The 15020-nt window shown below is 39.6% G+C and overlaps 1 protein-coding gene across 1 annotated transcript in view; it reads left to right on the top strand.

Annotated features, from left to right (window-relative positions):
* LOC129425969 (uncharacterized) overlaps positions 1–14499 on the top strand; it is a 50872-nt gene extending 36373 nt beyond the window's left edge. Inside the window, exons 10-18 of the mRNA XM_073864958.1 lie at positions 3122–3331; positions 10642–10804; positions 11549–11698; positions 11788–11948; positions 13053–13232; positions 13342–13483; positions 13561–13745; positions 13910–14051; positions 14137–14499. Coding sequence (XP_073721059.1) covers positions 3122–3331; positions 10642–10804; positions 11549–11698; positions 11788–11948; positions 13053–13232; positions 13342–13483; positions 13561–13745; positions 13910–14051; positions 14137–14342 — 1539 coding nt within the window. The 3' untranslated portion in view covers positions 14343–14499. The remainder of the gene's footprint in view (positions 1–3121; positions 3332–10641; positions 10805–11548; positions 11699–11787; positions 11949–13052; positions 13233–13341; positions 13484–13560; positions 13746–13909; positions 14052–14136) is intronic.
* Positions 14500–15020: the final 521 nt, after the last annotated feature.

The raw sequence follows: 15020 nt of genomic DNA, 5'->3' as shown, positions 1-15020 counted from the left end.
TAGTCACGGCTTTTGCTCATTTCACTACTTTTTCTTCATTATGTGCATAAAATAAATCAAACATCTTTAAATGAGCTGATGCTGCTCCCTGCTGGACATTTGTTACAAAATCAAACCTGGCATTAGAAAAGAGACAAGTGTGATATACATGTAAGTAATACTTGCTCTAATTTGACCAATGCAAAAGACTTCTTACATCCTTGCACTGGTAAGAAATATGTAATTTTTTCATTTATCAATTGCAACAGTACACATGTAGTATACCTTTTATAATGTCCCTGTGGACTGTTTTATATAGGCCAAACAAAGGATAGCTAAACATAAAATAGCAATTCGTACCCAGAATTTAACTTTCGCCGTGGCGAGACATTATAAACAGGCAAATCACAAGGTTCACTCAAACTGAAGGTTTGGGGAAGTTTAGAGGTGGGGATACATAGGAAAGAGGAAAGCTTTTTGGATACATACATTAAACACTCTGGAACCATTTGGTCTAAATGAAGAATTAAGTTTAACATGCTTTCTTTAAACATTTCAAAATATTAAATGTAGTATGTAAGATAAAAATTTTTAGTTGTAGTGTGAATGTTTTGTATATGTATCTGTGTTTGGGCATTTGCCCTTTAATGTAGTGATGTTGCATTTGAAGCGAGGCTTCGGAGCTTGTGTCGAGCAAAAGTGGGCGTGTCAGATGAAGCTTTGATTCAAAGCTTGTGTTGTTAACGTTGAAATCACGTGACCAATGACAAACAAAGCTTCACTCTAGAGGTTTTTTATGAGTTATTTGCCATAGGGGCTGGACACACCAAAACTTTTAGGGGTTGTGCACACCAAAACTTTTACGCCCGCAGCCGGCGCATGTTTTCAATTGTTTCCAATGAAAGCTCGGCGTTTTTCAAATAAGCAAGCAGCTAGCGGTTTTCTTGCGCGCTGAGCGCCGAGAGTTGAGAAATGTTCAACTTTGTATTAAAAGCTCCGCTCGTCAATGTCAGTTCTCACGCGGCCGTCCAATCACAGTGGAGGAGGGGCGGGACAAGTATCACAGCAACCAACCGTCTCACAGCTAACATTTTAAAAGTTTAATGGGGCGTGCACACCAACGCTTTTACGCCCACGGCCGGCGCATGTTTTCAATTCATTTCAATGGAAACTCTGCGTTTTTCTAATAAGCCAGCAGCTAGCGGTTTTCTTCCGCGCTGAGCGCCGAGAGTTGAAAAATGTTCAACTTTGAATGAAAAGCTCCGCTCGTCAATGTCAGTTCTCACGCGGCCGTCCAATCACAGTGGAGGAGGGGCGGGACAAGTATCGTGGCAACCAACCGTCTCACAGCTGACGTATCACAGCTACCAAAGCAACCCAGTCTCACCCCATGTCGTCAATATTTGACGACACTTGACCATTCGTCAATATGTGACGCGGAGGGTATACCTTTCGCGTCATTTTTTGACGAACTGGGGACTTCAATACTATTACGTCCGTTGCATTCTCTTCTCCTATTTTCTTACCATTTTCGCGTCAGTTTAGGGTTAGATTTACATAATGACATCCCTACCCAAACCTAACTCTAACCCCAACGCCAGGTGACAACTGTTTCTAACCCCAACGCCAGGTGACAACTGTTTAATTTCGCGTACACTGTTTAATTTCGCGTACACTGTTTAATTTTGCGTAATCTAACCCTAAACCGACGCGAAAATGGTAAGAAAATAGGAGAAGAGAATGCAACGGACGTAATAGTATTGAAGTCCTCAGTTCGTCAAAAAATGACGCGAAAGGTATACCCTCCGCGTCACATATTGACGCTTTGGTAGCTGTGATACGTCAGCTGTGAGACGGTTGGTTGCTGCGATACTTGTCCCGCCCCTCCTCCACTGTGATTGGACGGCCGCGTGAGAGCTGACATTGACGAGCGGAGCTTTGCATTCAAAGTTGAACATTTTTCAACTCTCGGCGCTCAGCGCTGAGCGCGGAAAAACGGGCGAGCGCCGGTTTTCAGCGCGGAAGAAAACCGCTAGCTGCTGGCTTATTTGAAAAACGCAGAGTTTCCATTGAAATAAATTGAAAACGTTGGTGTGCACGCCCCCTAAAAGTTTTGGTGTGTCCAGCCCCTTAAACGCCTTGAGGACGCCGAATACCAGCTGTTTTTCAGCTGAGTGCCAGCTTTCTTCAGCTGAGCGCTTTAGTAGCTCTGATACGTCAGCTGTGAGCCTGTTGGTTGCTGTGGTAATGTCCCGCCCCTCCTCCACTGTGATTGGGCGGCCGTGTGAGAACTGACATTGACGAGCGGAGCTTTTCTCCCAAAGTTGAATCTCTTTTCAACTCTGGACCCTCAGTGCCGAGCGCGGAAAAACCGCAATGCGCCGGCCACACACACACACACACACACACACACACACACACACACACACACACACACACACACACACACACACACACACACACACACACACACACACACACACACACACACACACACATATAGGTATTGAAGATATCCATGAAGTATGTATGTATATTGAAAATATCACATTTCTGATTATTAGGGAGGAGATGTCCCTCTCAGCGTCTATTGTGATTAATACCCTGTCATGCAAAGAATATCATTATGCAAATATTCTCATTAAGTCATTATTGTTCTGCAATATGAGAAATTTAATATGCTTGTGTTATCATTTTTGTAAGTATATCTATAATAAATTAAACTAAAGTTTGCCATTTTAAAGTATTCATGGTGAAATGTAATCACACAGAATGGAAGTTTTGGAGTAAAGAAATACATGTTCTTTTCCCACTTCCTGGAGAATGATGTCATTGGTGAACTTTAGCTGTTACAGTTTCACAATTTAAAAATGAGCACATTTTTCTATGAAAACAACCTTGTCAACTTAACAAACATCATGTTTGCTTATGTTGGTTAATTGAAATAATACACTAAACCATAATCACACTTTTCCTTCTTATCCAAATACTTTTGTGGCCACTGTGGACCGACTGACACACTACTGCTGTTGTGTTTGTGTTGCAAGTCTTTCCTGGCTCCTCCCTCATATTTTATACCAAACCATTTCCTGGCCTGAATTCTTATCTGTTCAGTCTGAAGACTCACTACAGTTGTTTGTAAATCTCTTTAACTATGGCTTTAGTGGAAACACTTCTCCTGAATGTCTCCAGCACAGGAGCTTTACTCGCTGCTCTTCTTCTGCTTTTGGTTATTTATTTCTGCTTCAGGTCTCCAGAAGACGACCAAGAACCTCCAGGACCCAAACCACTGCCACTTGTGGGAAACCTGCATCTTCTGGACCTTAAACAACTTCATGTGAGCCTCTGGAATGTGAGTAGAATTTTATATTTTTATTCATATTCCAGATGTTTCCCATCACATTCCCAGTAGAATGGGTGGGTGTCTTAATTGTTTTTATGGATTTTTTTTTATTATATATATATATTAAATGCCTTCACTTATGTTTTGCAAGTTTTAACAAGCATGTTAGATCAGTTTAATAGTTTATAGCAGGGTTGCCAACTTTGGTGATCGGTCTGGAGTGAGATTTCTTCCCAAACATGTACATGCAGCGGGCCAATTGGAAGCTTTGGCCGGAGGCCACTGCTGACGCCACCACAAGCCCAGTACCATCTAAACCTACACCGACTACATTCATTTCCAAAAGTTTGATGTTTTTGTTTTGATAAGTTTCTTTTTGTTTCCGGTAATTTTTTTTTAAATAGGTTTATTTTAGTTCACTGTTACTTTGACTATTTGATTTATTATGTGATTGTTATGATCAGGGCATTCCTGAAAGATCCTCAAGCCCCCCTGAATAAAGTATGGTTGATGTTTAACTAAGGTCAAAATGCATGGGTGAGGACTATACATGGCATATATTTTACTTTATCATCAACTCATGATCTCATTCAATAGGTTGTGTTAATAAAGGTTAATACACAGATGAGATTAAAACATGTTTTTTTTTTGCATGAAACACAGTGAATAAAACAACGCATGGTGCTTACATTCAGGAAATTACTATATATTGGGCCCTTAGAATGGTCCATTGCCCCCCTGTCTGTCATAATAATTTTGCTTTGGCTAATTGTCTTGGGGAAAAAATAGTGGGAAAGTTTCTTAAAAACATTCATTTATTTACTGTATATAGGCGCTCACAAAGTCTTTACAATTGCCTTGTGAACTGGAACAAATAAACTGAATATGAGAACGTGTGAGAATTTCGAAATTCTTATAATGTCCCTCTTCGACCACCCTTGCCTCTATCTAAAAGGCAGGGATAAATCATAATTACATAGCATCCTTCTTTCCAATTGCACGATTATTAAAGATACAGTAGCCAATTATACACCCACTAGTCTGCAGAATAGCTGCTAAACAAATGCTGAAGCCTTTGCATCGCACCTAAGAGTCAGACCTCATATACCTGATATATTAATATATTTTATTTTTATACCCACACCCCTGATCCCCAACCCACATTTTTAGCCTACCAGAAAAGATAGGCTACTACCTATGTTTACACATGTTTATCATCTAGGTCAGGTGTAACAAAAAATAATCTTTGAGCTTACCTGATAATGCAAGGCTGAATTTTAAACTACTCGCATTAGATTTACTGTCTGTTAAAGGTAGGGTATCACATTTTGAAAAATGCTAACGGTAGCCGACTAGCAATGAAATCACGATCCCACCCTCCATTCAAATCGCCATCCAAAGTCACACCTCTTTCAAAACACATGAACACGCACAGATCAGACGGTCACATCTCATGTCTCATTCACTAGTGAAAAAACTTTGCAGTAGACATTTAAAAACATTACCAAAATAAAAAACGTAAACAACTGGTTTTCAACAGATTTAGATGAGGATAAAATTTGTGAACAAACTTTATGTTGGCTTGAGAAAGCCTAGTCTGAGAGTAATAGATGGAGCTGCACTTGGGGCAGTTGAGTTAGTTGGGGCAGATGGGTTGGTTGGGGCAGAATGGGCCATTTGGGGCAGAATTGGGCAGTTGGGGCATTTAGGGTAGTTGGGGCATTTGGGGCAGAATTGGGTAGTTGGGGCAGACAGGCAGATAGGGCATTTCGGAGCAGTTGGGGCATTTAGGCCAGTTGGGGCAGAATGGGCCATTTTGGGCAGTTGGGGCATTTAGGGCAATTGGGGCAGATGGGGCAGAATAGGGCAGTTGGGGTCATTGGGGCAGAATGGGGCAGTTGGGGCATGTGGGGTAGAATTGGGCAGTTGGGGCAGATGGGGCATTTGGGGTAGAATTGGGCATTTGGGGCAGAATAGTGCAGTTGGGGCAGAATTGGGAATTTGGGGTAGTTGGGGCAGAATGGGGCATTTGGGGTAGTTGGGGCAAATTGTGGCATTTGGGGTAGTTGGGGTAGAATTGTGCAGTTGGGGCATTTAGGGCAAATAGGGCATTCAGGGCAGTTGGGGCATTTAGGTCAGTTGGGGCAGAATGGGGCAGACAGGGCATTTGGGGCAGAATTGGGCAGTTGGTGCATTTGGGGCAGAATTGGGTAGTTGGGGCAGACGTGGCATTTAGTGCAGTTGGGGCATTTAGGGCAGTTGGGGCAGATGAGGCATTTGGGGCAGAATGGGGCAGATGAGGCATTTGGGGCAGAATTGGGCAGTTGGGGCATTTGGGGCAGGTGAGGCATTTGGGGCAGAATTGGGCAGATGAGGCATTTGGGGCAGACAGGGCATTTGCGAAAGAATGGGGCAGATGGGGCATTTAGGGCAGTTGGGACATTTGTGTGTGTGTGCGTGTGCGTGTGTGTGTGTGTGTGTGTGTGTTTGTGTGAGTATGATTGTGTGTGTAATATTGGCCCTCATTTATCAAAAGTGCGTACACCAAATTTCCAGCATACACCCAAAACCACGGTGACTTTGAGATTTATCAATATGGACGTTGGCATACGACACGCTCAAATCCTACGCCAGCTCAGGAGGTGGTGTACGCACATTTTGAGTTAGTGCAGAAATGCGCAAACACTTCCTAACACCACAAAACGCACTGACAAACTAAAATATATGATATATTATGACCCACTGTAAAAAAAACATAGTAATTATAAACTTCAGTGTTTATTTTTATGCAACAATGTTCAATGTTTAATTTGTGAGACTTTACCAAAGCATTTGATTTGTATGCATATGTATTCCTTCAGTTGAGAGCCTGTGCGCTTTACCTGATGTTTCAGAGTGAGCATGTGAACGGAGCTTAGTGGGAGCGGAGCGTTGAATGGTGCGGTAATATTACCATCAAAGCGCCTTTCCGAAAATTCCGCTCCCTCAGCACCGCTCGTTGAACCCAGAACACCCTTTGATAATTTGCTAGTTTGAGAATCTGTAAAAACGTCTAGCAATACGTTATGGAATTCAAGCCTTATACATAAATGTAAAGTAAAAATCAAAGTTAAGATTGAGCAGGAAGAAAAAATTGAAGGGACTGCGGAAAGAGTTAGCAAATATTCATCCTGGAATCTGAAGCGGCACATTGCAAGAAAGCACAAGGATGTGCTACGAAAATATGGTAATGCAATAAAGCTAGTTACATACCATTCGATGATAAATAAATACAGATGAGGTAAGGTAAAATGCTTGTGTTGAATGGAGCCGTAAATCCGATCATGATGACCTTGATAAAATTATGGCCACAAATTATTTTTTATGCTACATTATGGACACTTCTTTTTCTTATTTAGTCTAAAGTATGGCCATACATTTAGAATTTGTTCCCAATATTCAACAGTTTGTTCCTTGGAATTAATTATTATAATATTTCGCAATTACTATTACAATTATTATTACTTCAAACTATGAATTAGCTTAGTAAAACATGTGGATGTCGTGGAAACAAATTGTTAATTTGAATTATATCCGGAGCTCCGTATCAAACTGGATCTAAGATACAGCTAACAAACAACTGTATGTAAACACAGAACAACACACTACAAAAGTTACTACATCATTTTAAAATATTATTTTAAAAAAATTAACTGAACCATTAAGCAGACATAGAATTTAGATGTAGGCAACAGTAAATAATAATAATAATAAATAATTATTCTTCTAAATATCAATATTAATAATAAAAATAATAATAAGAATATTACAAATTGTCATCCAATTATTAATGTGTCTTTAATCCCACTCTTTAAACTCCCGAATAAAACAATTTTGTTTCTTTTCACTTTCCCGGTTTATCTTCTTTGCCGTCTTTCGTGTGTCAATGGCGTAAAATGAGGGCGTGGGGGAGGCGGAGAATTGAATTTATATGGGCTTGTTATTCTAATGACGATCGTTTTCAGCCGCGGCATTTATGAAGGACAGATATTGCGTACACCTGAATATCAACGGTACGCACAGTTTCATAAATCAGGCGGTGAGAGGAGTGTAAGCATAATCTTGCGTCAACATATACACCCGTTTCTACGCAAGAATGACAAATGAGGGCCATTGTGTTTGTGTGTGTAATTGTGTGGTTGTGTGTCTGTGTGTGTGTGTAGTTGTGTGTGGTTGTGTGTCTGTGGGTGTGTAGTTTTGTGTGTTTGTGCTATTGAGTAAGTTTTGTGAGACAGAGATAGACTGAGAGAGGTTGAGAGATGATGTAATGTTTTTGTATGTATGAAAGATGACAGTTAGAATTTGAAAATAAACACTCAGCCTAAACATTTTATGAATGTAAGTATATGGGACTTTTTGGGATGTTTGATCAGACGGTTTAGGAGAACCGTAAGTCCGATCCCTTAGAAAAGATATAGCAACTCAAATCAGATCAGACTCAAGGTCTGTGCAAAGTTTGGTGGTTGTAACTTAAAACCTCTAGGAGGAGTTAGAGTTAGAAATTTTGCTCGGAAGAATACGAATAATAAGTTTAAGTGCAACAACAGTATGTTGGCTTTCTCAAGCCAACATAATTAGTTAAAGCACATGTTCGGTTATGTAGATGTAGTACCTATATCGTCACGTTAATCCATAAACAAACACAAATTTCATAAGCAACACAATGTTTCATCAAAGTAGAATCTGAATCCATCTCAATAGACCATTTCAAAAGATGTAAACAACACTGGTCCAGAAGCACTTCCTGTTTCCGTTTTTAAACACTAGATAAACGTTGGGATAAAATAAACCAACAGAACATATAAACCTGAATTAACTGAAGTTAAACAAACATCTTAAAGATAATAATATATGTCAAATAAAAAAATAACTGTCACAAACTGTAACAGGAAGTGTTTCTGGACCAGTGTTGTTTACATCATTTGAACTGGTCTATACAAGCATATCTGGTACCTACCTTACCAAAATAAACCCTTTCAGACCCTTTGCCTCCTGCAGCTGTTTGCATCTCATGGTAAAGCAGTAAAGTTACCGATGTTCATTTGGGTTTTTGCTCTTTGCTGATCCAGGCAGTTTTGCTGTTTTAACAAACCCAATCCAAGGCACTCTCTTAAAAAGTAAAAAAGTCTTAATTGATATGGCTTGGTCATAATAAACCTAATAAAAAAACAACAGACATGATAAATTTGACACGTTTCGGCAAACAAGCCTTCGTCAAGGAGTAAACTCCCTCTATCTTACTTAAAGGTCAAGTTCATGATCCCATTTTTTAAACCCTAGTTTGTGTGTAATGTTGCTATAACAGCATATATAATACCTGTAAAATGATAAAGCTCAAAGTTCACTGCCAGGCGATATATTTTCTCTTTCAAAAGCCTATAGCGAATGGCTGGTTTGGACTACAGCCCTCTACTTACTGCTTTAATAACGTCAGTAAAACAGTTTTTTTCACTAAACTCCGCCGACAGGAATAGATCAATCACCAGCTGGCTCAAACGGCTCTGCTAAGCTAAGCTGCTATCGAATCATAGCACACTAAACAAACTTCACAATCAGAACTCAATACGTATTTCTGAAGGAGGGACTTCATAGAACAAGGAAGACATCAGCCTGTTTTGAGGACAGTGAAAACAGCACTATACAGATAAGTAAATTATGTGAAAAATACCATGTTTTTTACACGTGAAACATGAACACGTGTTATATTGCCCACTATTAACACAATCAAAGCTTCAAAAACACAAGAACGGGAGCTTTAATGTGGTGCAGCGCAGACCTGTTGGCTTGTGACATCACACTACCGCAAGATCAATTTTAAAGCATACTGAATCATTTACTATTGAATCGGTCTCGCGGTGCTAAGACGTCACATGTCGCGGCGCCACAAGAAGCTAAGCATTGGGTTAAATAAGACGAATGTCAGTCGTCAGGGCTAACAGTCGTCGTCTTCTTTTATGTTTAATGACAAACCAGCTTTTGGTGCATTACCGCCACCTACTGGGATAAAGTGTGAATACCTATGATGATTTAAGGGAAAACTAATTTCTAAAAACCAAAACAAACAAACAAAATATTTATATAAATATATATAGATAAATCCACACAGGCTGGAGACACCTGCTGGTCATAGTGTAAAAGCAACAAGATCTGTCCAAACATTTTACACTTTTTTACAAAGTAATAGCAAGACTTTTCTAAAAATATGTTTTTAGAAGAAAAAATATTATTTAACTTAATTAAGCCATTAAGTAAAAGTGTATTCTGTGCTTTTAGTTTAATTTACGGCAAACAGATCCATAACACTACCTCTTCTTTTAATTAAGCACATGTTTGTCATTAAATCTGTCTATTAATTAAAAGTAGGCAAAATGGTAGCATTATCAGTCAGAAAGATGAATGTTTTATAAATTTGCGTAATAAAACTGATCTGAGTTCACCTAACTATATTAGACACTGATCATTTGTGATCAACTCCCCCTAGTGGTGAACACTTATGACGTAATAGGCCCTTTTCACAACTACTTCACTCAAGCTTTTTAGCAAAGCTGCGGGGCTTGACTTCTGTTTTAGGCATTACACTGAAAAATTGCCATTGACGTGAGAATGCAACAACTTGAAGTATGGATGATACATTTAACTTTATTAATGTTAACGTATTTAATACCGTGTTATTGTGGTAATGTTATAGGTTATTTCTAAGTTGGCATCACGTAACTGCGTTAAACAGTTTAAAAAGCAGGTAGGTTATGTACTAGGGGCAACCTTCCGATCTCTCTGATGAAGCCAATACGGAATTGATTTAAACTGCAATTCGTCGACTGGCCACTAGGGGCAGGCTCCAAAAGGGTGTGGCCACTTGAGTGACGGTTGAACAGCCACTGTCACTAGAGTCGAGCTAGGCAGGCGTGGTTTCAGCAACCAGTCACCTCAGCTTCACCCACGTCCCGCCTCTTTACCCATTTTCGGATATCCGGGAGGCACCGCCTACTTTAAGCTTCAAAAACGATCTTTAGAAACCCATGGGTGATGTCACAGACGCTACGTCCATCTTTTTTACAGTCTATGGTAATGTAGCAATAACTTTAAGTTAAAACATTACCTAACTCTTTGCCTTTTATATGTAAATGTTATTTCTTTTCGGTCAAAATAATGTTCCCCAACAAAGTAAATGTTTTATCAGTGCATTTAATTTGTAATGTTATATGTCAGACAGGTTCGTAGTATAGACAGATGTCTGGTAATGTTTTAACTGTTTTACTTGCTCTTGTTTACCGTTTCAGTTATCCAAGAAATATGGGTCAGTGTTCAAAGTTCATCTTGGATCCAAAAAGATTGTGGTTTTGGCCGGATACAAAACGGTTAAACAAGCACTGGTGAACCAGGCTGACGAATTCGGGGAAAGAGACATCACACCTATAGTCCAAGACATTAATGAAGGACACGGTAACACATGACATCACTTTAACCATTTTACTGTTGACTATCAGTTAAACAAATTATTTTCATTTCTTTTTTATTTGTTTGTTTGTTGTTTCTATGTACTTTGTAATTTCAGAAAAAATATTTTAATGTTAAAATTCACCATCTAATTCACTTAATTCGCAATTAAAAATGGTAACACGGCACACACGTCACTAAGACGAGCAGCAGGTGTCTGACTTGTCAGCTCCATCTTCAACTCCTCCCTCGACTGCAAACGGCAAACCTCGCCGATTGGTCAGCGCAGTGCCGCATGAACTCGACCATACCTATGCTGCATCCGAAACTGCCTACTTCCATACTATATAGCACGCGAAAAGCAGTAGGCCAGTAGTATGTCCGAATACAAAGTATTCGAAAAACAGTTGCGAAAAGTACCCGGATGATCTACTACTTCATCTCATTCAGTACCTACTGTACAGTATGCAGATTCGGACACAGCCCTATTGCCTCATCAAGTCAGCTGCCTAAGCTTTCAGACACAGCCAATGAATACTAAAGATAGACGGATTAAAGTATGGACTAGCTTTTATAACAAATTGGACAAACTAAACAAAGCTTTCAACAAGGATTGAATCAGTATAATTTGTTTTACTTGGTTGTGTGTAAGTTGAACTTTTATAAAAGCTCTTACAGGGAAAGTTTGCAGATCAACAAACAGTATGAACATGTTATAAACACAAACTAAGAAAAACTCTTGTTCTGAAGGAGTCATCTTTACAAATGGTGATAGGTGGAAAACTATGAGAAGATTTGCTCTCTCAACTCTTCGAGACTTTGGGATGGGAAAGAAACTGAGCGAAGAGAAAATCATTCAGGAGACGCGATATCTGCGGGAAGTTTTTGAGACCTTTCAAGGTATATCAACTACATTGTACAATTTATAAATGCCAATTTGAGTGCTGATGTTTAACAAAATCTGATCTTCATTTCTGTATCTCTCGCAGGAAATCCTTTTAATACAACCCAGCCAGTAAATTATGCCGTTTCTAACATCATCTCAGCTATTGTTTATGGAAATCGTTTCGAATATGACGACCCAAAGTTTAACGAAATGGTTGACAGGGCAAACCAGATCATCCACATGACCGGCTCTGCTTCCATACAGGTTCCCATTTTAAGTTTTCCTCTAGGCAACACTTTTAGCCTTAATTAAAATGTTTGTGGTATTTATATGATCACAGCTTTAAAAATGTGCAGTAATACACTGTGTTTCATTTATTTTCATTAAAGGTGCAATGTGTAACTTGTTAGGATCTCCTGAATAATTGACCCTTTTATAGCCCACGTGATCGAATAGCCTGTGCACACATTTTAGCAACGGAAGTGGTGTTGTTCCCAATTGGTTCTAACGTGTCAGAAAGTTCATCAACTCAGAAAGTTTATCAATTGGTTTTAGGTCTATCCAATTGAGTGCAGAGGCATTTTTGTCCTGGTTTGGTTGAAACACGCCCCATCATTACAGCCCAATGGAGCGATCTCAGACTCAAATTCTGATTAAAATTGGGTATGACAACGTCAGCCTACATTTACGCTAATAATGTTGTAAGAAAAGAATCTCATAACTGAAAATCGGATGTCAACCCACGGAATGAATATTCGAATAATCAAATATTCTGGGTCAGCCCTAATAATCAGTGGTGTATAAAGACCTTACATATTTAACTGTTACGTTTTTATAACCTTATATTGAGCCTTTTTTATCTCCATACACCGTGCCCCCCTATTGTGTTCTTGCTCTACGTCATTGTTAACCGTCTAAGTTTAAGTCCAATTCTCAAGAACGCAAGTACAGAGGACGCATAAAACTACCCAGATGTGTTCTTGATATCGAGGATGCATTGAGTGCAGACTTGTGTGCTGAATCATTTTACGCCTCAGAAGTCATTGCGGCAAAACAATGGCAGAGCACAGGTGACCAACAGGAAGATTGTTCTGTGTTCTCGCGACCTTTTAAGTTAATTCTTCCAAGGTCGCCTGGCAAGAATGATGTCCGCGAGATTGCATGTTTGTTCTTTGCGTTCTTGGAATTGAGAAACAGCCTACAGTATGTGGCAGCTACGTTAGCTTCTCTTTGCGTTTCGAAATTGAGGTTGGTTGCAATTCGCAATTACACCACTAGATGCCGGTAAAAACACATTACACCTTTAAAACAAATTCTGTATGTCTCGCGATAGCTATGTTGCAGTTTATCGTGTGGCTCCACCTGCAGATCTACAACATGTTTCCAGTGCTTAGGCCGTGGCTGAAGACCTGGAGACTGCTAATGGAAACTTTGGAGAAATACCATGCTGAAATGCAGGTGCTGGTGGATCGCTTACGGGAGACCTTTAACCCTCTCGACTGCAGAGGATTAGTTGATGCCTTCCTTATCCAAAAACAAAGCTTAGAGGTAGAATATCATGAATTTATATAGCAAATGTGTGAGTTAATGTATGTATGTTTAAAATTAATTCTCACCCTAAATAATAATAAAGCATGTTTTTTTGTGATTTTAACAGAAATCTGGAGAAAATGATTCACAATTTAATGATCTGAACCTGCTCATGACTGTGTCCAACCTGTTTGGTGCCGGTACTGACACCACCGGCACAACGCTACGCTGGGGTTTACTGCTCATGGCCAAATATCCTCACATACAAGGTCATAACTGTTTTCTTTATTTTTACAAAAGTAAGAAAAGGTATGGAACGTTTTCTGTGTGACCTTCTGGGTCATAGATCGTGTTCATGAGGAAATTGACAGGGTGCTTGATGGACGTGAACCGGTTACAGAGGACAGGAAGAATTTACCTTACACAGACGCTGTGATCCATGAAATCCAGAGACTGGCGAATTTAGTGCCCTTGAATCTGCCACATAAAACCAGCTGTGATGTGAACTTCAATGGATATCTCATCAAGAAGGTCCGTCTTGATCATATTGTACAATATTCACGCTTTACAGTCTGTTGTCCAGCTTATCTTTCACTAGTTTATTTTAAGGAAGTGTACTCGTTGTTGTTTCCAGCCAAAATTAAGGCTTCAAAACCCCCACAATTATGTTGTCTGTGTTTTTTTCTGAAATCTAGGGGACGTGTGTTCTGCCACTGCTGACGTCTGTTTTGAGAGATGAGAGCGAGTGGGAGACGCCTGACACCTTTAACCCTGAACACTTCCTCAATGAGGACGGTCAGCTGATCAAACGTGACGCTTTCATGCCCTTCTCTGCAGGTAATAAACTTTACTATTCACATCAAAATCCATTTGAGTTATTGTTTAACTATTATGACAAACACATTTCCTTCTTTTCTCTCAGGACGCAGGATTTGTTTAGGAGAGGGTTTGGCCAGGATGGAGCTCTTTCTGTTCTTCACTTCTCTTCTTCAATGTTTTCACTTCACTCCTCCACCTGGAGTCTCTGAAGATGAATTAGATCTCACACCAGTTGTGGGTCTCGTCTTGAACCCCTCACCACACAAACTGTGTGCAGTCAGTAGGGTAGAAAAACAAAAGGCAAAATAACTAGTTAAATATATACCTCATAAAGATTGTAAAACATAAAGATTCTTAAAGTGGCGTCCAGTGACTTCTTTGTAAAGGGCACACGACTGCAAAGTTCATCAAAACGTGTTGCTCATCATGTCAAAAAATGCGTTTGGTGCGTCATGTGAACCTATGTGCACCACACATCATGCAAATATATGGGCCTGCTGCAGACGCTTCTGAATGGTTTATGATAGACCAGGGGTCTCCAACCTTTTTTCATTGGTGAGCTACTTTCTAAAAAATAAAAGTGGTCGAGAGCTACTTCTTTCACGTAATACCTAAATTAGTGAGTTAGACACCTGTCTGAACTCTTTCCCCACCAGCATTTTTTGTTTTTGTTTTAAACTGTTAAAGGGAAATTCCGCCCTAAAACGGAATTTAGGGTGTTTTTTCGTTGTTAACGAGTCAAACTTTCATTTAAAAGCATATTTATGACTGAAGAGCAACATTTAAGATATTTAAGATGTTCGTTTTCTGGTAAACTGGCCTTTGAATGAGAGTGAATAGGGCATGTCGCATGAGTGCACAAAATCTCTATTTTTACAACACTAAGAAGGCTCGACACAACGTGATACTTTACTCGAAGTATCACGTGGGTCTCTACACATGAACGCGAGCATTGAGAACATTGTTTGTGTACACAGATTTTAGTAA

This window comes from Misgurnus anguillicaudatus, unplaced genomic scaffold (genome assembly GCF_027580225.2).
Source record: "Misgurnus anguillicaudatus unplaced genomic scaffold, ASM2758022v2 HiC_scaffold_29, whole genome shotgun sequence".
NCBI lineage: Eukaryota > Metazoa > Chordata > Actinopteri > Cypriniformes > Cobitidae > Misgurnus > Misgurnus anguillicaudatus.
The sequence above is the reverse complement of the archived record's forward strand: the minus strand, read 5'-3'. Positions and strand labels throughout refer to the sequence as shown.